At 36.8% G+C, this 23,941-nt stretch overlaps 1 protein-coding gene across 1 annotated transcript in view; it reads left to right on the top strand.

The window, feature by feature from the left end:
• Positions 1 to 23,941, top strand: part of CNTNAP5 (contactin associated protein family member 5) — a 958,268-nt gene that overhangs the window by 478,835 nt on the left and 455,492 nt on the right. The window contains exons 6-7 of the mRNA XM_045850657.1: positions 4,432 to 4,616; positions 16,820 to 16,963. Of these exons, the coding sequence (XP_045706613.1) occupies positions 4,432 to 4,616; positions 16,820 to 16,963 (329 nt within the window). The remainder of the gene's footprint in view (positions 1 to 4,431; positions 4,617 to 16,819; positions 16,964 to 23,941) is intronic.

The raw sequence follows: 23,941 nt of genomic DNA, 5'->3' as shown, positions 1-23,941 counted from the left end.
CAATAAAAATAATTGACTGCCCTGGCTGGCATAGCTCAGTGGATTGAGTGGGGGCTGAGAACCAAAGCATTGCAGGTTCGATTCCCAGTCAGGGCACATGCCTGAGTTCTAGGCTATGGTCCCCAGCTACCGCACGTTGATGTTTCTCTCTCTCTCTTTCTCCCTCCCTTCCCTCTCTAAAAATAAGTAAATAAATAAAATCTTATAAAATTAAAAATAAAATAAAAATAATTTACTAAATGGACAACTAAACAATGAGTAATATTAATTTACTTTTGAGGAAAGGTCAACAAATTGGTTTAAGCATTTATGAACATTTTATGAGGTATTTTACATGAAAAGATAAGTGTGCTAACTAAGGTTTGGGGTTTCACTAAGCACCATAAAAGAGAAGTAGCAATATTTTATTTAAGAAGCAGGGCACTTTTATTCCTTTGAAGTCTTAAATTTATGGGTGAAATTATTGGATGAAATGGTAGTTGCAAACTTTAAGATCCAAGGTTAGACTATACGAGAGAAAGGCTAACTTTTAAACTTGATAAGAATAAGGATGGAGTAAGCATTGAGACCCTAATTCCTGCTGTTCAGATGCTCTGACCAATTGAGATGGTGGTGATGAGGGGGGCAGCAGAGGAGGAGAATGTGGTTGTCACAATCAACTTGCAATTGTACTAAAGATCCCAATCTACATGCCGTAACAAATCAACTCATCCAATTTAGTTTTATTTTTCACCACATTTAAAAGTTACATACCTGATGTACTTAAAACAAATTATCCAGGTATTTTAAAATTAGGATTTGGGATTAATAGCTAGTCATTTAAAAATATAAAATAAAGGCTGTTTCAGCTCCTCTATAGACCCAACCCCTACTGCATCCCTATTTATTAGTTCAAGCATTTTTGGTAGGTCCCCTAAGATTTTCTACAATTATACTTCCTTTCCTTTCTGTATACCTCTTACTTCATTTATGTCTGATTGCACTGGCTAGAACCTGCAGTACAGGTTGAACAGAAATGGTAGGAGCAGACATCTTTTACTTGCCCTTAGTCTTAGCTAGGAAACATTGAAGTTTTTCACCATTAAGTATGGTGCAAGCTATAGGTTTCTGTAGATGACCTTTATCAGGTTCAGCAAGTTCTCTTTTATTTTTAGTTTGCTTCCAGTTTATATAAAATCAATATTGAAATTTTCGCAATATTTTTCTTTTTCTATCAAGACAATCATATGTTTTATAGTTATTTTTTTCCTTTTTTTGTACTTTATTTATTTATGTATTTTTCCATTACCATTTAGTTCCCTTACACCTTCCTACCCCTTGCAATCACCAAATTGTTGTCCATGTCCCTGAGTCTTTTATCCCTTTTGCTCAAACCCTTCACCCCTTATCCTTCCCCCCTTAGCTGTCATCCTGCTCACTACCTATGAGTTTGTCTCTGTTTTGCCTGTTATTTCAGTTTGTTCATTAGATTCCACATATGAGTGAAATCATATGGTACTTTTCTTTCTCTGCCTTATTTCACTTAACATAATGTTCTCCAGGCCCATCTATACTGTTGCAAAGGGTAAAACTTTCTTCAATTTTATGACCAAGAAGTATTCTATTGTGTAAATGTCCCATAGTTGTTTTATCCACTCATTTACTGATGGACACTTGGCTATTGTAAATAACACTGCAATGAACATACAGGTGCTTATGTTCTTTAGAATTAGTTTCTTTGTTGTTGTTGTTCTTTTGGATATATTCCCAGAAGGGGGATTGCTGGGTCAAAAGACAGATCCATTTTAAATTTTTTGAGGTATCTTCATACTGCTTTCCACAGTGGCTCAAGCAATCTGCCTTCCCACCAACAGTGCAAAAGGGTTCCCATTTCTCCACATCCTCACCAGCACTTGTTTGTTGATTTATCAATAACAGCCATTCTGAGAAGTGTGAGATGGTATCTCATTGTGGTTTCAATTTGCCTTTCCCTGATTATTAATGATGTTGAACACCTTTTCATATGTCTAGTGGCCATCTCTGTGTCTTCTTAGAGATGTGTCTATTCTGGTCATTTGACCATTTTTTTTTCTTTTTTTTATTTTAATCTTTGTTCAAGTACAGTTTTCTCCCTTTTATTCCCCATTTGCCCATTTTTAGTTGTGTTCTTTGTTTTTTGGGTGGTGAGTTTTATAAGTACTTTACATATTTTGGATATTAACCCCTTATCAGCTGTATAGGCAAATATGTTCTCCTATACTATGGATCGTTGTTGGTTTTTTTTAATGTTCTTGACCAAAAATTAACTCTTGGGCAAATTTTACTTTATAAGTAAAATGATTAGTGTATGTGTGCATATTTGCATGTGAGTATGTGTGTAGAGGGGAGGGTGTTCTTTGTTCTTTCTTTTGTTCCATGACTGGTGCAAATTTTCATTCACCTTCTCAGAAATCTTAGGATTCATATGAATATTTCCATTATTACTCCATTTCTAATATCCAAGTGACATGTAAGGCCACCCCATCCTTTCTGTGCTCTCCTTTTCTAAGCCCCTTTGCCCCATCTACATTTATGCCAATATCACTGCCAGTTTTCCCTCTAATTAAATTTAATAAAACAGCCAGCATAACTTTTCTTAAATATTAATCAGAATTCATAATCTATGATTAGTAATTTACCAATGGATCCATTCTTGAAAGTTACAATACAAGCTGTAAGTTCACACATGAGCACAGTAGTCCTGAATGACCTGTTGACCTGTGTGGTCATGTTATTGGGCCATGTGGAATCCCTATACCATGTTCCAGGGCTCCCCCTCCAAGCCATGGCACTTGCCTCTCCTGATTGTGTGACAGTGTTTCCATGTTCCTCATTTTGGCCTAAGAAATATTAGGTCTGTCACTGCTCCTTAAGGAGGACTTCGCAGATCCTAACCCTATATTTTTTTTGGCTCCCTAAACTAACCAATATATATCTTTGACATCATTTTTATGATTTATTGGAATTTTCCACAGTAGACCTTCAGAGAGCGTAGTTTGTCTTTAACTGTGTAGTACCTTTATCTCCTTTATACATAACCTGTCACTGGGAGTAGCACAAGTATATTTCAATACCTCTTTATAAATACAAGGGAGAAAAAAGGAAAGAAATATAGAAGGAAGGAGGAAAGAAAGAAGGACATAAGGAAGGAAAGGAAGGAGATGAAAATAAAATATCTATTATTCATTAGCCTGATTTGACAAATGGTAAGAACTCAAAAGTTGTGGAACAAATAAACAATGACAAAATTAATTAAATAAAACCAGCTATGAGTTTTCTGGCTGTCATTTTTTAATTACAGTAAGTTTGCTGTCTTACCCCTACATGTAGTGGTGATTTAGGGCCATCATGGTGGTACAGTGGGCAGCCTTCAGAAAAATGATCCTTCTTGACCCGTAAACCACACTGTGAGCAAGTGTTACAGTTGTTCTGGCAAAGACATTTAGCTTTCAGTTACTAAGAGGATCAAATACATAAACTATTCAAAACAATGAAAGTTTATATATAAGTAATAATCACTTATATTGAAATGTTCACTTTGTTACATCTGAGCCACTCTGCTGATAAAAAATCTGTGATCTTTTTGACAAAATGTATACGCAGAAACTTCCCTAAAATTGAAAGGACAGAAAGGAGAGGGACCCAAGCAGACTTGATTAAAAATTTACCTCTTTACCTAAATCTCTCACATTCTTCTAAGAGTTGTCTTTCAAGCTCAACTTAAGCTAAATAAACATATGTGACCAATGACATGGTCAGAGTGAAAAGGGCCAAGTAGACCTGGTTTGGGACCCTGGATACACCTCTGGATCTTGCATGCTCAACCACACTGAGCCTCAGATTCCCTATTTGTGAAATATAGATAATAATTTTGCCTTCAAAGATTAAAAATGGAGGTTATAAAATTCCTACTTAAGTGCTGTTCACATTGTAGGCACTTGAAAAAATTACTATTTCTTCCCCTTTGATTACCCACATATTTACCTAATTCACTGTGAACTTAGCCAGTTCAATCTCCTCCAAAGCACAATGCAAGATTCACTTTCTCTATTTAAAAGCCATTCAAACACAGATAATGTATATTATTTCTAAATATGATAACCTAAATTTTCAGTAATATTCATGTGATTCTTAGAATAGAGTTCCTTTCATTTTTTTAATTTTTCAAGTCCTGAAGACATCTCATTTTCTGTCTAGAGGGTTATGTGGATATCAATTGATCTAGATTTTGGTGCTGGAACTTATAGGCAAAACTTGCAATTCCTTCACAAGCTCAGCAGAGTTCTGGGCCTATAGAGACAGAATGGTCTTTACCTTCATGACAGAGAGTGCTGGCTCTGCTTGTGAAAAAATCTAATGCCCCAAACTGCCCTCAGGCACAGATGTTGTTCTATCTTCCTCTGCCCTTCACAGATGACAGCAAAACTAGGCTTAGCAGTAGCCTACCATCAGCTACCTTGGGCAGCCTTCTGGATGACCAGCACTGGCACTCGGTCCTCATCGAGCGGGTGGGTAAACAGGTGAACTTCACCGTGGACAAGTACACGCAGCACTTCCGGACCAAGGGAGAAACTGATGCCTTAGATATAGACTATGAGGTGAGTTAATACATTCTGTGGATCCCAGGCACCTTGCCCAGGATCAGTGTGAAAATCAGTAAACAGAAAGTCACTAGAGAAAAATCTTATTCTGAGGTTTATCTTTCCCTCCATCAAAGCCAAGGCAGCATACAGTGAAGGAGTCCATGGAGACAATCTGAACAGTCAGTTAGCATGGGCATGAGAAATAATGATGGAAACCCACAAGGCATCAGATAATTGTGTGAAAATTTAAATCAGCAAGTCTTATTTGTATTTATTTTTCTTTGTATTTCCTGCTGTATCACCCTGTATCATTGCTTAGGCTCTTGGTTAATTCAGTCATTCCTTTTTCAAAAATCAAATTTAATAACTGCGACAATGGAAGATATAAAGAATTATAATAATATAATGTTACATTTCAATTATACCTCAATAAAATAAGAATTATAAATATAACCTAAGATAGGTAAACTGTAGGTGCTTGTCTTTAACCTTTATTCCTAAGGAAACTTTTGACTAATACACAAGAACAGATGTTACTGTCTTACAGAAGATGCAGTGACAGGCACAAATACTATAAAACAAAAAAGGTTGTACAAAGTTCTGCAAAATGGAAGCGAGTTAAACATCTTTGCTAGTAGTTCGATTCAAAAAAGTATACATTGTGCCATATTGTATAGCATACAATGCTCTGGGCAATAAAACTAGAGATTACTGAGGCCAACTTCCTGATCTGAAGAAGCTTACAGTATAATTAGTCATACCTGAAAAACTGGTACAAAACAAGGAGGTGAAAGCTACAGTGGAGAGCAGCACTGGGTACTATGGAAATATGGGAGAGAGGGCACTTAGCGCAAACTACTAAGGTGATGCTAGGCTTCCAACAGGACACACTGCTAAGTCTCACAAGAGGTGCAGGGTTGGCCTGATGAGGAAGGTCAGAAATGTAGGGCCGGTCAGAGAGCCCACTGAAGAGCAAAGTGCATAATTGTTACAATCCAATATTCACAGGGTTTGAAACAATAGGCAGGCAGTTGTGCTGGAGCCAGCTGCTACTGACTCATGAGGACCATCTAGTACACTTTCAGAAATTTTGTAAACTGTCTGATAAACACAGTAATTATTGAAATTGAGTTATAAAAACTTTAAATAAAGCATTTCATTTACTTATTTAATTTTTATTGTGGTTCAAGTACAGTTGTCTCCATTTTCCCACCACCACTTTCCTCCAACCCACCCACCCCCACCTCCCACCCGCAATCCTTCACCCCTTTGACTTTGTCCATGAGTCCTTTATATATTTTCCTTAACAACTCTTCCCATTCTTTCCCTCAATATTCCCCTACTAACTACCCTCTGGTTACTGTCAGTTTGTTCTTTATTTCCACGTCTCTGATATTTTGCTTGCTTGTGTGTTTTATTGATTAAGTCCCACTTACAGGTGAGATAATATGGTATTTGTCTTTCACCACCAAACTTATTCCACTTAGCATAATACTCTCCAGTCCCACCCATGCTGTTGCAAAGAGTAGGAGCTCCTTCTTTCTTTTGCTGAATAATATCCCATTGTGTAAATGTATCATAGTTTTTTGATCCACTCATTTACTGATGGGCATTTAGGTTGGTTCTAGCACTTGGCTATTGTAAATTGTGCTGCTGCGAACATTGGGGTGCATAGGTTCTTTTGAATTGGTGTTTCAGGGCTCTTAGAATATAATCCCAGCAGTGAAATTGCAGGAACAAAAGGCAGTCCCATTTTTATTTTTTTGAGGAAATCCCATATTGTCTTCCACAGTGGCTACACCAGTTTGCATTTCTGCCAACAACATACTAGGGTTCCCTTTTCTCCACAACCTTGTCAGAATTTATTGTGTGTTGATTTGTTAATGATGGCTATTCTGATTGGTATGAAGAGATATCTCACTGTGGTTTTAATTTGTATCTCTCTGGTGGCTAGTGATGCTGAGCATCCTTTCATATGTCTCTGGGTCCTGTGTTTGTCTTCCTTGGAGAAATGTCTGTTCAGGTCCCTTGCTCAATTTTTAATTGATTTTTTTGTCTTCCTGGACTGGAGTGCTATGAATTCTTTATATATTTTGGAGATCAAACCCTTTTACAAGTTATCATTTGCAAATATATTTTCCCATACACCTGGATCTCTTTTCATGTTGCTGATGTTTTCTTTAGCCATGCAGAAACTTTATTTTGATGAAGACCCATTTATTTATTCTTTCCTTTATGTCCCTTGCTCTAGGGGACATTTCAGTAAAAAAGTTTCTGCATGAAATATCTGAGATTTTTTTAGGGTATAAGGGGAATAAATTGTAATAGAAAAAATACAATAGAAGATAATGAATTCAGCCACCCAGGTTCTACAGTTCCGTTGTCAGAGCATATAGCTATATGCTCTGCTATATAGCAGAGCATTTGCTATATCCTACCAAATTCTATATTGTGATCAACTACATTACAAAAATCTATGGTTCTTTTTTCAAATTTTAGTATAATGTGATGATATTTGGTAAGAAATTATGGTAGCTTTCATTCTTTTCTCTTAGGTCACCTTAAGGATATCAGACAGCATAATGACTTTATGTGAGGCATCTACTAGAAAACTGACCACATTACAATGTAAACAGTTGTCTGTGTCTCCTCCCACTTAGACAACAAACACAGACAAGGGCTCATAGAATCTCTGTCAAACAAATGAAAAGCAAAAATACTGTATTCCTTTGCTTCTCATTGGAATGTCACTGCAGTTCATATCACTCAGCCTTGTGTGACTTTCTCCAAATGCTTATGAGGAAGACTATAATAATTCATGTCTCTTCCAGCAGGGAGGAAAATGGCTTCAGGAAAGAGAGAGATTTTTAGGATCTTAGAGGTTCATTTCTTTGAGATTTTTATAATCACAGAAGACTTTTCTTATCAAGACTGTTCAGTGATCCTATTTGCATATGTCTTACAATAATCAAAACTATTGAAACAGTTTTTAAATATGCTTTACATGTTCTTTTTTAATATATTTTATTGATTATGCTATTACAGTTGTCCCATTTCCCCCTTGACTCCCTTCCACCCTGTATACCCTCTCCCACCCACATTTTCCCCTTTCAGTTCATGTCCATGTGTCATAAGTTCTTTAGCTTCTACATTTCCCATAATATTCTTGCTCTTCTCCTGTCTATTTTCTACCTACCATTTATGCTACTTATTCTCTGTACCTTTTCCTGTTCTCTCCTCCTCCCACTCCCCTGTTGCTAACTTTCCATGTGATCTCCCTTTCTGTGGTTCTGTTCCTGTTCTAGTTGTTTGCTTAGTTTGTTTTTATTTTTGTTTTAGGTGTGGTTGTTAATAATTGTGAGTCTGCTGTCATATTACTATCCATGTTTTTATCTTTTTTTTAGATAAGTCCCTTTAACGTTTCATAAAATAAGGGCTTGGTGATGATGAAATCCTTTAACTTGACCTTATCTGGGAAGCACTTCATCTGCCCTTCCACTCTAAATGAAAGCTTTCCTGGATAGAGCAATCTTGGATGTAGATCCTTGCCTTTCATGACTTGGAATACTTCTTTCCAGCCCCTTCTTGCCTGTAAGGTCTCTTTTGAGAAATCAGCTGACAGTCTGATGGGAACTCCTTTGTAGGTTACTGTGTCCTTCTCTCTTGCTGCTTCTAGGATTCTCTCCTTCATTTTTACCTTGGCTAATGTAATTGTGATGTGCCTTGGTGTGTTCCTTCTTGGGTCCAACTTCTTTGGGACTCTCTGAACTTCCTGGACTTCCTGGAAGTCTATTTCCTTTACCAGAATGGGGAAGTCCTCTTTTATTATTTGTTCAAGTAAGTTTTCAATTTCTGGCTCTTCCTCTTCTCCTTCTGGTACCCCTATAATTCGGATGTTGGGACTTTTAAAGATGTCCTGGAGGTTCCTCAGGTTCTCCTCATGTTTTTGAATTCTTATTTCTCCATTCTTTTCTGTTTGTTTGGTTTTTCCTTCCTTCTGGTCCACTACATTGATTCGAGTCGCAGTTTCCTTTCCATCACTATTGGCTCTCTGTGCATTTTCCTTCATTTCTCTTATTGTGGCCTGCATTTGTTCATCTAATTTGCAACCAAAATCAACCAATTCTGTGAGCATCCTGATCACTAGTGTTTTGAACTGTGCATCTGATAGGTTAGCTATCTCTCAGTTGCTTAAAAGAATGTGTTCTGGAGCTTTGATTTGTTCTTCTGTTTGAGCCATTTTTCTCTCTCTCTCTCTCTCTCTTTTTTTTTTTTTTGGTCTGGTAACACCTGTTACAGTAAGAGGCAGAGTCTTAGGTGTTCACCAGTGCAGGGCACCCTAGTCGCTGGGTTGTGAATTTGTATGTGGGGGTGGGGTCGAGAGGGAACAATGGTGGTTGCTCCACTCTCTGTGGGACCTCAGTCCCCTCTGCTGCTTCCCCCAAGGCAAACTGAGCCCCTCTGGTGCCAATTCCCATATGGGTGGGCTTGTACACACTGTGGGACCCTCCAAGGACCTTCCCTGTGAGTCTGGGTGTCACTCGTGCACCTCAACTCCCACAGGTGTCCTTCATCAGTGTCCCGAGGCTCTATTTTTCAGCATTGTGATTCTGGGTTGCGTGCACTGCCTTGCTTTACAATCACCGCCTGACTGGGTCTGCTGGTTGCCGGTTGCCACCCATGGGCCGGGGTCTGCCAGCTGCTGCCTATGCACTTAGGGTCCACCCGCTGCAGTCTTGCGTGCCCCAGATGCCTTACATGCCCGATCCCACTGCTCTCTGATCTCCTCACCCTGACCCTTGCCTGGCCGCTCGTCTCTGCCCCTCCTACCGGTTTGGATGTATGGGTCTAATTCAACTTCTTGGTTGTTGGACGTCCATTCAGATCAATTTTCTGTCATTTATGGATGTTATTCTGTTTCCAAATTGTTGTTGTCCCTATCTTGGTTGTGCATGGAGGTACGGTGCATCCACCTATGCCTCCACCTTGGACAGAAGTCTGATTTACATGTTCTTAATACTGAAGAAGCATTTTATAAAATAAAAAAGTATTCTAATATCACTTATTAGTAAAAAACTAGATTATCTCAAGACCTGTAAATATTTAAAATTTCATCTATGTATATATCTTAAAAAATACATTTTAAAGAAAATATGAGATACTATTTTTATAAATATATATTTTGGGAAGCCTTTCTAAGTATGATGTAATTTTCAGAATCCTGGAAATACAATATATGAACAATTTTGTCTATATAAAAATTAAAAATACATATATTCATGTGACCTCCCACAAAAAAATGTATATATGACATCACCTCCCAAATAACTTGAAAATATACTTTAAAATTCAATTAATAAATTTTAAAAACTTCTAAATTATTTTTGTAAATTTAAGTCAATAAAAAAACAGTTTTAAAAATACAAGTTGCTCTCAACTATATGAAAAGATACTCAACCTCATTTAAAAAGTGAAATGCAAATTCATGGTACAATTATACTTTTAACTTAGATTGCAAAGACCAAAAAGTTTATTATAATGTCAGCATGGACAGCAAGAAGCATCAGTATTTCATATGTTGTTTTTGGGGCTGTAGTCCAAAAGAGAGGGTGATATCTTTTAAAATTGGAAACACACATTTTAACCCAATAATTCTTTTTCTAGCAATTTACAACTTGAAAATTATTTTAATTTAAAATAATTAAAATTATTTTTTAATTTAAATTATTTTATTGTTCAATTACAGTTGTCCGTAATTTTCCCCACCCATCCCTCCCACCCCCTCCAAACCCACCTCTTTCCCTTGCTTCCACTCCTTCCCTTGGTTTTGTCCATGTGTCCTTTTTAGTTGTTCCTGAAAACCCTTCTCCCCACTACAATTGTAAGCAAATGTGTGTAATGGGCAATATTTTAGGAAAATTAAAAATTAAGACTTCCTCAAAGTATACAAAAAGGAGGCTAATAAAAAAATTTTGGTGAGTCCATGGGAAAACAGACCCTCTAATGTGCCAGGTGACCTTACACTGTCCAAATAGCCATGCAGCCTGCTCCTTGCTGAACAGCTGACCTAGGTCTAGAACAAAAACCGTGAATTCTCCTGAAACACAAGGAATGAAGGCCTAAAAGGAGCAGCTCCAAGCCCATCTCCATTGTGCTCCTGCCCTGTGTTGAGACTATCATAGCAGTTCCTTATTGCCTACTAGTTTCTGATGAGGCTTTTCCTTCTGCCCTTGGAGAATTGCTGATCTGTCCAGAATTGGTTCTACAATGGCAGACTCCCACAGCTTGCACTGTTGCTGCCTGACCTGTTTTGTTTTTGTATTGTCTTTTTTGGTGTGTGGGACAGGAACCATGGGCAGCTGCAAAGCTTGGACATTCTTCCCTTTGCTGTCTGGGTAAATAAAAAACCATCTGAATTGAAAAGTGGCTCTAAATCCTTTATTTTTACTATCCCATCTGGCGGGCCTTGAATTTGGGCTCACCATGTTATTCTCTGTGTTTGCTTGAGAAACCCTTGCAGAAGTATTATTCACCCATTAAAAACAATGAGGCAGCTCTACATGTTCTGATAAAAACCATCACCAATGTAAATTATTAAATGAAAGGAAAAATCATTGTACAGTACAGGGTAAATACTACTGTCTTTAAAAAATAGAAAATAATGACTTTCTATAGACTTAAAAGTACAGAGACAGACAAAAATATCTAAAAGGATACAAAAGTGATGGAAAAGGCAGCTAATAAGAGGGTGGGATCAATGAATAAATAATCCTGACTTTTTGCTTAATATTGTCTTTAAGCATTTTGAATTTTCTATGACATGAAAAAAATTATTTTCAGAGGAAACTAAGGCAGTAGAATACGTGACTTAAAAGATATTTCATATAATTGTTCTTAAAATCTCATCCTCTGATTTTTACTTAACATATTTTCCAAAACACATAACTTATAATGTTATTAAATATATATACATTTTTAAATCTATCTATCTATCTATCTATATATATATATATTTTTTTTTAAATCATCTTTCTCATCATGTTCACCCCAGCCATAGAATCTAAGCCTATCACAAGGTTGGAGATATTCTTTGCTACTTTCATTTATTTTTCTAGGATTGTGTCTAGTATCTAACACTCAGTAAATACTTATTAGGTAAATGAAGGAAGCTTCTTTTTGTGAATTATAAAAGATAACTATGCCCAGGCTGGTATAGATCAGTGGATTGAGCACGGCCTGCGAACCAAAGGGTTGCTGGTTGATTCCCAGTCAGGGCACATGTCTGGGTCCCCAGTAGGGGGCATATGAGAGGCAACCACACATTGATGTTTCTCTCTTTCTCTTTCTCCTTCCCTTCCCCTCTGTCTAAAAATAAATAAATAAAATATTTTTAAAAAGATAACTATTTATGCCCTTCCTTTCATAAGAAATTCCTAATAGTTCTCTCATGCTCAGGGGTCACTCCTTTCTGCCACCCTTACTTTAGTTGATATTGTCTCTGTTAGAACTCACACATGATTAAGGACTGGCCAGACACAATTCAGCTTATTTATTTGGTGACTGAAATAACTGAAGATCACTAGGGAAACTGTCTTCCAGATCATGTGGTAGTATAACTATTAATGATCTTTTTTTTCTTTTGAAAATATGTTGCTAAGCTCACATAGAAGGCCTACAAAGGGGAAAATAAACAGAAGAAATCAAATAAGGGAAAAATGAGCAGATGCAAAGTGAAAGTAAAATGGAAAAAATGGAAGAAAGAAAGGTTCTTACTTTGAACGGCATTTTGTGATTTTGTTTAATCCCTTAAGCAGCCTTGTGAGGGAGATTATTATGTCCTATATCACCTACATAAAACCAAGACAAAGGAGACTGATACATAACCCATCCCTATTCCCTAAAAGCCAGAGTAAGAAACACAGGATTTGAACCCAGGTCTGTTTGGCCATTGGACTGGGGATCCTTCTGGTAACCAAGCTTTCTTTCTGAAGGAGGGCTAATCCCTCAAGATACATGCAGGTTTTTTCCCTTATCCTGACTTCTATATAAATTCAAGTCTTGAAATTACATTACTCAGGGCCATTATTTATTTCTAGTTTTAAATTTAGAATGTGATTTATGGACTTGATAATTTTATGTTTGCTCAAGTTTTATAGCAGTGAAATGGAACACAAAGACTGCTCTTAAATACATATGGAAAGTAAACTAAGTGTGTAGAGCATGAGTGAGGGAATATTTCATTATCAGCATTACATACACAAAAACATCATTTTTATTAACAAGAACTAAAAAAATAAACTTCATGTTCTCATTATTATCAAGGTGGTAGAATATGTTTTAATTATCTATTATCTATTGGAGACTTGCTGAATTTGGGCTAAATTATTGTAATCATCAGTAGAACAGCATAAAGTTAGCCAGGCTCCCTCCAGTTGCATGCTTGTAGGTCCTGAGGCAAGTGTGCAAATGGAGTCCCACATATTAAACATTTAAATATTTAAAGAGTTAAAAATAAGCTATCAAACTTTTGAATAAAATATTCTCTTCTCTTTACTTTGACAGATGTACCTTGTCAAATATATCCCTCATGCCCAAGCCCTGTTCACACTGTAAGCAGCTGCTCTGTGGACATGCTGCAGCCCTTAGGCCCATTGTCTGCCAACAAGAGGACAGACTAGGAAGAAAACAAATAGTGTGGGGCCTCACAGCAGTTTCAGAGCTGTTTAGGTAGGGAGTGCTGAGATGCTGTGGACAAAGACAAAGGTTTAAAAAGTCCTCACCCCCTTGGCTCCAAACACTCTCTCCTGTGAGGCAGGATGAAACCTGAGGATAACCCCAATGAAGCTCTCTAAAGTATCAGTTTTTAGCAGAAATGCCTCTTGCTTGGCTATATGAGGGAGACTGAATTTAGCAATGAATTCAACATTCAAGCAAAGAAGCAATGACTTCTTTGCTTGAATGTTGAAATACACATGATTTAACCCATTGTCTAAATAACCTAAGGTAAAAATATTGTACTTTTATTCAGACAAAAAAATTATAAATATGTGTTGAACCAATCAGGCTGTGTCAGCAACTGATTTTTGTGAGTCTGTAAAAAGATACCTATTTAGAGACAGCAACCATAGGCTAGTAGTTGATCAGATTTGGGCCAAGAGCAACACTAACAATAATAAAAAAGAAGTCTAGCTAGAGCCAATAAAGTTTCAACCTGTATTCAAGTGTAAAATCTGCTCTGTAGCTTGAGAACATAATGTTGCTCTAGCAGAAAAAGTAGGAGAAGCTGTATTATGCTTTTGAGAAAATAGTGGTGGTTGTTGCTGCTGTATTGTACACCCCCATCCTTTCCTTCCCCACAAGCAGACTACAGAACTCATCAAATGGTGTGTGGCAGTTTGTGTAAGACTAAGGGTATCCTGGGGATGTGGCACTTTCAGTTTTAAAAATGGGAAAGTAGCTCTTCATTAAATACTTTGTAAAATTCACCTGTGAAACCGTCTGGTCCAAGGCTTTTGTGTGCTGAGAGTTTTTTGATAACAGCTTCAATTCCATCAGCTTCCATTAGTCTGTTGAGGCCTTCTGCTTCTTCATTCAGTTTTTGAAGATTATATGTTTCTAGAAAATTGTCCATTTCTTCTAGGTTTTCAAATTTCTTGGCATATAGTTCTTCATAGTGATTTCTTACAATCCTTTGTAATTCTGTGGTATTCATTGTAATCTCTCCTCTTTCATTTCTGATTGTGTTTATTTGGGTCCTGTCTCTTTTTTCCTTGATGAGCCTGCTTAAAGGCTTATAAGTTTTAGTTATCTTTTAAAAGAACCAGCTCCTGGATTTATGGATCCTCAGAATTGTGGTTTTAGTCTATATGTCATTTAATTCTGCTCTGATCTTGGTTATTTCCTTCCTTCTACTTGCTTTCGGCTGTCTTTGTTGTTGTTTCTCAAGTTTTTGTAGACGTAGGGTTAGGTTGCTTGTTTGAAATGTTTCTATCTTTTTTAGGTAGGCCTGTATCAGTACAAACTTCCCTCTCAGGACAGCCTTTGCGGTGTCCCATAAGTTTTGGACTGTTGTGAGTTCATTTTAATTTGTTTTCAGATACTTTTTGATTTCTTCTTTGATCTCATGTGGATAAAAGGCTTAAATATAAGTCATGACTCTATGAAAGTACTGCAGGAAAACAAAGGCAGGAAAATCTCAGATATTCCATGCAGCAATATTTTCACCAATATGTCCCCTAGAGCAAGGGATGCAAAGGAAAGAGTAAACAAATGAGATCTCATCAAAATAAAAAGTTTCTGTACTGGCAAAGAAAACAACATTAAAGTGAAAAGAGAACCAACTGTATGGGAAAACATATTTGCCAATAATACCTCACACAAGGAATTATCTCCAGAATATGTAAAGAACTCACAGGAGTCCACTCCAAGAAGACATAAAACCCAATTAAAAAGTGGGCAAAAGATCTAAACAGACACTTCTCCAAGAAGGAAATACAGAGGGCCCAGAGACATATGAAAAGATGCTCAGCATCACTAGCTATCAGAAAGATGTAAATTAAAACCACAATGAGATACCACTGCACACCAGTGAGAATGGTGATCATAAACAAAATAACAAATGACAAGTGTTAGAAATGTGGAGAAAAGGGAACTCTAGTGTACTGTTGGTAAGAATGCAGACTGGAGCAGACACTGTGGAAAACAGTATGGAATTTCCTCAGAAAACTAAAAATGAAACTACTTTTTTGTCCCAGAAATTCCACTGTTGCGATTATATTCTAAGAACCCTGAAACACCAATCCAAAAGAACCTATGCACCCGAATGTTCATAGCAGCACAATTTACAAAAGCCAAGTGCTAGAAGCAACCCAAGTGCCCATCAGTAAATGAATGGATCAAAAAACTATGGCACAACTACCCGGTGGAATACTACACAGCTGGAAGAAAGAAAGAGCTCTTACCCTTTGGGCACTGGAGCATGGATGGAACCGGAGAGCATTATGCTAAGTGAAATAAGCCTGGTAGTGGAAGACAGATACCATATGATTTCACCTTTAAGTGGAACCTAATCTACAAAACAAACAAGCAAAATATAACCAAAGACATTGAAATTAAGAACAAATTGAGAATAACCAGAGGGGAGGTGGGAAAGGATAATGGGGGAAGAGAGTTTTCAGGAACAACTATAAAGGACACATTGACAAAACCAAGGGGTTCAGGATCAGGGAAGGGAGGTGGAGGTTACTGGGGTGAGGGGGAGAGGTAAGGGGATATACAACAGTACCTGAACAACAATAAAATTTAAAAAACAGTAAAATAAAAATAAAAATAAAAAATGGGAAAGTATCTGGCAAACTATAACACATAGTTCACCTTAGCATGAGGCCTAATTCATTGAGAGTGTTACTCTTTTGAACCAGAAATAGGAACTAGAGGCAAGACAGTGTGCATAAGGGATGAAAAATGGGGCCTTAGACTGAAGGATTGAAGGTCCAGCACCCCTACCTCTTAGCTGAACAGACTTAGTCAAAGTGCTATATCACCATAGGCCATTGTTAGCATAATTTCTTGAAATACTTTAAATCCTCATACTTTAAATCCAATTATAACTCTCACATTTTTAATAAACATATTCTCATTTTCCATTTTATCAAAATATTTAACACCACTGTTGACAAATAAGGGAGATTCCATCATACTAATTCTTGATTATTTCCTTTGAAAAACAGTATGAGCTATTTGAAATGTCTCCTATTTTTCATATTTACCAAAAATAATTTGTGACTGTGCACATAAGTTTCTTGATATTATGCAGTAGCTGAATAGAGGTATATTTTGTTGATTCCTTGTCTTTGGTTTGGCCATATTCTCGCTGAAGTTAGGATCAGAGATAAATATAAAAATGTCTATTTTATTTTATTTTTCTCTTCCTCTCTAAAATACTGTTTTATTTAGTATTTAAAAAGTTCAGAAAGGAAGTGAGTAGTTTTTTAAAGTAAACTCTTAAAAAGCAATCAGTTATGGTTGTTTTTACATGGGTAATCAGTATCCTTTTACATGTGTAATCAAGTAGCATCTATAAATAGTTGAGCCACTTGGTTCATACATACAACTGAATCTACTAAAATTCACTTACTTTCCTTTCCTGTTCCTTCAGAACTTATAACTAAGTTGTTTTACTTTGTTTTGTTTCATCTTTTTTTTTTCTCCTCATAAAGCTTAGTTTTGGAGGAATTCCAGTACCAGGCAAACCTGGCACCTTTTTAAAGAAAAACTTCCAGGGATGTATTGAAAACCTCTACTACAATGGAGTCAACATAATCGACCTTGCTAAAAGACGAAAGCATCAGATTTACATCGTGGTAAGTCAACATCTTTACAGCTTGACAGTTTCTAACCTTGTACATATCCCACCCTTGGTACTTCTCACAATATGTTTATAACACCATTTTAGAGGTCCCATAAGCCTTCCATGGCAAGCAGGATGAGATGCAGGGATTGGGTCAGTGTGGATTGCATATTTGGGAGAAACAAATACACTAGAGGTGCCTGGACAATTTCATATTCCTGGCTGTGAAGTTGTGCAGAAGTTGCAGGTAAGTTCTGCTGTCTGCACTGAGCTGACATGATTCTCTTTAATTACCTATGGTAAATGAAACAATAGAACCAGACACAGTGTTAAATTCTTATTGTTGATACTTAAAACAGGGCATTTTGAACAAGAGGTTAAACTTCGGGTGTTTTTGAGATTCCCTGTTCAGCATTTACCATGCTGGAAAGTTAAGTAATTTTGAATTAATGAGTATTTGTATTCTCCAACAGACCATGAATTTCATGAGGGCTTGGCCTGTCTTATTTTTTTGTCACTAGTGCATTCACAACATCCACCAGAGTGCCTTACACATGATTTGTACTCACTAATGCTATTTTAATCTATAATTGTGGAGTAGTCTATTTCTTTTTTTTAAGATTTTATTTATTTATTTTTAGAGAGGGGGGAAGGGAAAGAGAAGGAGAGGGAAACATCAATGTGTGTTTGCTTCTTGTGTACTGGAGACCTGACCTGCAATTCAGGCATGTTCCCTGATTGGGTATCAAACCAGCAGTGTTTTGGTTCACAAGCACACGCTCAATCCACTGAGCTACACCTGCCAGGGAAAGAGTTTTGGAGTAGTCTATTTCTCCTTCAAGTTCTAGCAGTTTTTACATCACTTATGGTATAGCCTTGTGGTTTGGTACATACACAGTAGAGATTGCTATGTCTTCTGAATGGATTGGCCACTTTATCCATGTATAATGTTCCTCTCTGTCTATGATAACTTTCTTTTCTTGTTATCATTGGACTGTAGTAAAAGTCCTGACTCTCTACTAAGCCATCTTTGATGTTAACCCTAAAAGGATTGGGTGGGGTTCTTCATTACTGCTGTATAGGGTTATAAGTCCAGGCTATGCTAGATATTTGGTCTCCACTGATACTCCAGGGAGAGGATCGCTACATCCTGTCAAGGATTAACAACACCCAGGCTCTTTATTTAGTCATCTCTGACACCTAGTTGGGGGTTCTGGGCATCTGTTATAGCATGAGTACGTAGTGGTGGGACCATAGTTTTTTCTATGAGGTTTGGCTGGCATAGAACAGTTGTTATCTAAAGGTGTTCTGACTTACTATGCTTCCTTTTCCTGGTCCTTTGATTACAGAGAACAGACTTCTAATGGTAATTTTTTTTTCTGTGCCAATTGTTCTCTCTGGGTTGCTAGCTTCTTCAGCAACAAGTTTAGGATAGTTAAGGCCAAAATAAAAACTAGGGAATTTACCACTGTTTTACTTTGGGTCTCAAGATCACTATATATACTGGCTTTAATCTCACTGAATTCATATTCTTATTAGGTTTATTTTTCACATGATGTCTAGGGTTTTTAAGTTGCACTTAGTGGTAGAAATAAGGAAAATCACACTACTTCATCTTCCCAGAAGCAGAAGTCCCTTAAACTGACATACTTTTAAAACCCATGATAAGAGTAGGCCACTCTATCATTGACAGGAAAAATCTAACTCTCTTTTCAATTTTGTCATTGAACTATCTGGTCACACTGACATTTTAATGATCTTTATGTTTATTTTTTGATAAGTATAAACTATAATGGATATTTTCAATTTGGGAGTTCCATAAGTTAATTCATTTTTTTAATGGGGCAATTGAATTCCCTGGAGTGAGTCAGGGTTGCTTGGGGGAAATAATACTTGGGTTAAAGTTAGTCAACATTTTAAAAGTTTTGAGCTAAATGTTTGACTCTGTTAGTTCTGAAGAGTAATGATGGTGCTAAGTAGGGTTTAGTTCCCTGGCTGTGGCTCTAGGAGACCCTGCCATTATTTACACATTCTTTGACTCGTGACAATTCTGCCACCCACATGTGCTTAGGTTGCCCATCTTCTAATTAAGTTAAACACTAGATTGCTAGTGATGGTTTTCTTGAGTTTAGGTCAGGGCCATGTAAAGCATACTATGCCCACCCATTCCCCAATATTATTCCCAGGAAATATTTTATAGTGTACCAGTTCATTGAGTTCTATCCTCTAATGCAGTGGGATCATATACTAGGAGTTTAGCTTAGATTAGTGTCATGGCCATCAACATATCTGAATGGCAGGCAGCACTACCTGCCACTGTGCTAAGAATTGACAGAGCAATTTGAAAACAAGAAGCTTGGTAAACATTGCTCACCTTCATTGCTCATATACTGGAGCTCTTTGAAAGCATGAGAGCCTGAGATTTAGATGTAAATAAGATCTCTATAGCAACATTTACAGAAGAAATCTCCATAGACATTATGCATTAGACAATATTTTAATGATGAGATATACTAGATAAGTCCCTGAGCACACAGTGCAGAAAAGGAGAAATAACGAAGACCAAGGAGAAAAAACATGCATTTCTAAATATTGGCAGAATCATCATCTCCTTTTCTGAGAGAACCATTAAATAAAACTTTAATAAACATTTTGTTGAATATAAACTACTAAATCACTTGCCAAGTTTTCCAAAACCTTGCAAGTATATTTTAATCCTCAAATTGGTGATATTGTTAATATGAAACAAAGAGAATCCATTTAGCATTAATGTACTTGGGAAAAAAAACAAGAAAACTGTTTTTATAGGTTAACAAGCTTTAGTTTTAACCTTCATAATATAAAGGGGGGGGATAAACAGTATTTTTCTCCCAAATTACTTTCATCACCTTGCTTAAGTGAGAATTCACATCAATACATACACACAGTCTTTTTCTCCCTATTCCTTAGAATTCTGTGTTGGAAGAACTGGTTTGCACTGTTAATTACAAATACAAAGTCTTTTATTCCCGTAGTAGGGCTTAAAATTTCCCCAAAGACACTGTATCAGCTACAAAATCACTTTGCTCCAAGTCACTAAGTCACTGCTGTGCTAAGTGAGGACTTTTGAAAGAGATGGTGCTTTGGTCTTTTTCCAGTGTTTACAGGCTCTCACTGTTATTGAGTCTTGGGGATTTCAGAGTTTAGTAGAAGACTTGAGGAGTCAACAAATCAGGCAACAAATATATGGTAATACCCATAAATTACAAAAGGAGATTTCAGGCTCAAGGGGGAAAAGACCTTGGTTTCATCCAGCATAGACCTCTCTAGCAGGCTGCATTCAGGCAGCATTCCCATTGCAATTTGTCATTCCTTTCTTGTGGGACCTGCCCACTCCCTGGAGATTTAACAACAATTCAATGGGGATAATTCCATTTAGTCTTTATAGCTCGATTTAACTATGAGATCATCCTCTATATACCAAAATGCAGTAAAACTAACAGCTTAAAGTAGACATAAGAAAATACCTCATTACTTTTCCTCAGATCTTTCTTCCTATGCTAAATACTACAATATAGTAAACACTCAGGAAGTGAATGGCCCATTGAAATGTGTATGCAATAACTGTAATGTGAATTATTATATAAATAACAAATGTACTGCTCTGCTAGTTTCTTAAAAATGATTAATTATATACCTTCCACTTTATAATAAAGGATGCTTTCTCTGAGCTGTCCTTTCTGGCATTATAACACCTATCCCAGAGGCAAGGGTAGCTATGTGACTGCCTAGGAGTTGGCTGTGGTCTTACCTACTTACTTTATTGTAGATCTTAAAATTATTGTTTTTCTTTATTTAAAAGAGGAGGATGGTAAAAATGCTGATGTTACTGTACTTTAACTTCAATAGAAGGGAGAAAAATTAAAATGGTTAATAACAAGACTATGATTACAAATTGCCTTTGGAGCTGACTGACCATGTCAGTTCACTTTTGTGCCTTTGCCCCCTAATAATTAAAATCAAGGAACTGGATGTCCAATTCCCAAATGCTTAGGAACTAAGTATTTATGATAACCACATCCTTATGGATAAAGTTACTAAACAGTCCCAAAATGTGTTTTGACTCAGTCTAGAAGGAAGCTTCACAGCCCTCTCAACCCTCTGTTCCTGGCAGCACTGGAAGTGACATGATGTTAGATGAACTGCTTACGTTTCTAGTCCCCAATCCATGCTCACTCAGCTATGAGGCCTTGAGCCAATCACCAAACCTCAGTACTCTCATACATAAGATGGGAAAAATTTAGTACCTACTTCAAAGTTTTGTTGTGAAGATTAAATATCTTAAATGATATTAAATAAAATTAAATATATAAAATTGGGAAATTATAGTATCAAACTCTCAAAGTGTTATTTTGAAGATTATTTTGCACAATACAAGGTCCACAGTAAGCACTCAATAATTTGGAGCTGTTTTTAAGTAAAATTTCTACTCATACATTTGATTGAAATTTGCATATAAACTAATATTTAATTGTCATCTTAGTATTTGCATTCTATGATCCCAACAAATAATAAAAGCAGACTGGAGAAAGCTCCTGTTCTATCTTCTGAGTCTAAAGTCTAGTTTACTCCAAATCATCTCATACATTTGAGGGAATTTAATTACCAGCTTAGGCTAGATTTAGTTAAATTATGTACTCCTTTAAAATAAAGCCTTTAGAAAAGATGTTGCCCAGTGGTCTGGGTATAACAGTCATACTAAGTAATAGTGGAGGGGGTTGTGAAGTCTATTATCTTTTGTCTATATCTCTACTGTCATCCATCTCATTGGATAATGGTTGTTTATCTCTTGAAACTCTGAAGCCAAGAAAATGCACTCAGCAATAAGTTTAAGTCTACAGATGACATCATACATACATTCACACCTGAATTCAGGCACACACACACACACTCACACTAGTCCAGCAATCTTTGTCTTACCTTCCTGTGACCCAGAAGCTCATGAAAATTTCTCAGAGAAAACTCTTTAGCATGTAGTGAAGCCTATAATCTCTTTGGCTTGTTCCTGGAATCATGTTACATCTCTGTGAGTATGCACTATGATAAATTATACTTTCCCTTGATGGAAGAAATAATATGAAGAAACAACTGACATATTATGCCTTCTCTCTGAACACTCCTGCTATCTTCACTGTTATTTGGCCAGCCTGACATTCACAAAACCTGCTTCTATGTTATATGTACCTCATACCCTGGAAAATTATATCCAAATTATCAGCTTCCAGAGAAGATACTTCTTTTCATTCTTTGAGAAAATTGAAATAGCTTTAAGGTTATATGAGGAATAATGTGACTTAAAATTTTAAAAAATAAAATAACAATGAAATGGTCTTCCTCTCTGTAAATTATTCTATCTTAAATCAATGTTATAACTTTCTTTTTTAAGGTAACCAGTTTCCTTAGCTCATATAATGAAATAAAAGTTATTTAAAAAATGAATTTAGAATGTTAGAAGATATATTTATATACATTATTTTTAATTTATTATATTCTTGATGAATATTTGGAATATATAGACTAGAACACTTAGAGATATAAAGTTTGTTTCCCCCAGTTTCTCACCAGAGCTGCTTCTTTTTCAGCTAGGCATAGATTACTCACTCTTCCTGAAACTCAGTATGTACATATCCTCCTCTCAGCTTTTCATTCTGTGCTTCCCCTACACCAGGGGAATGCCTTTCTTCTTCACCTTTTTCTTGACCCAGCCCCAAACTAGTCATCCTTCTTTTCTTCAAGCTGTCAAATAGAGTTAGCACCCAGAACCATAAGGATACTCAAAATATTTAACTGCTTCTCAGAGGTAGAGCAGAGTTGTGGGGCCCCCAAGCTATGTCAATTGCAGAACCTTGAGTTATTAACTTGTGGGAGGCTCAGGGGTAACTGGAAGTTATGCAGGCAAACTTAGGTATTGAGGAGCAAAAACAGTGGGCTATACAGCACAGGGACATTGGGACAGTGGCTATATAGCAAACAATTGGGAACTTTTGAAATTATAAAAAGTAAACAGGGTTAGGATATAATTAGTGTGAGCCCTCTGCTGTTCCACCCAGAGCGTGTCAACTCCAGTGGATTGTCTAAGCTAAGAAGAGTCATGGGGCCAGGTCCAGATTGGATAGAAGTGTGTACTATGATCCAAAAGCAGAATCCACCATGGGTTTGGAAAAGTATCAGGGTGCAATGTGCTATGTCATTGGTGTCGCCTAAAGCCTTTCAGACACAACTTCTCAGAACTCCTCTCAAACTCTTGAGTTTATTATGCCTTTCTTGCTGTGAACTTCACACTTATACAATATGTTGCAATTTAGCACTTGATTCTTCATCATCATCATCATCATCCTCAAAACATAGTTATTGAGTACCTCCTGTGTTCACAGTTAATAATCCTTGCCTCTAGTGGTTGAGAAACTTTAAACTTCTCTCTGCTCCAGCACCCACACACTGGGTGCTGGGTCAACATTTCAGAATTCAAAGTCGATGCTCTTACCTTGGCTATCTTCTCAAGCATATTTTCTGCTCGCCTGCTCACCAACCATTTTGATGACCACTTCTCTTCTTCTTCCCTTGCTTTCCTGTATGGTCTGACATATTCTTTTTTTTTGTTTCACTACATTGATTTCTTTCACTACCTCTGTTTTTCTATTTGGTATTCTAGCTTCCTTCTTCCTTGCTCTGACTACACATCATGCCCTCCAGATTTCAAGGCTAACAGTGCTTTTCCAAATACCACACACTAGCCACTGCTCACTCTTGGCAAAATTTGAAGACAGCTTAAAAGAGTTTAGGGAAAAAAAACATTGGGCTGGTAGTTAAGAAAGGCTTAATGAAAGTATAGGGATATGACATAAGCATTGAAGAATGACACCTCTTAGATTATTTCAAATTAATAGGAAGACAGTCCGAGCAGGGCAATAAGCTATGCAAAAGCTTAAGGTAGGGGTCTAAGTATCATATT

The sequence above is a fragment of the Phyllostomus hastatus genome, unplaced genomic scaffold (assembly GCF_019186645.2).
Source record: "Phyllostomus hastatus isolate PE091 unplaced genomic scaffold, TTU_PhHast_1.1 phas_contig_84, whole genome shotgun sequence".
Lineage (NCBI taxonomy): Eukaryota > Metazoa > Chordata > Mammalia > Chiroptera > Phyllostomidae > Phyllostomus > Phyllostomus hastatus.
This window is presented reverse-complemented; position numbering and strand designations above follow the sequence as displayed.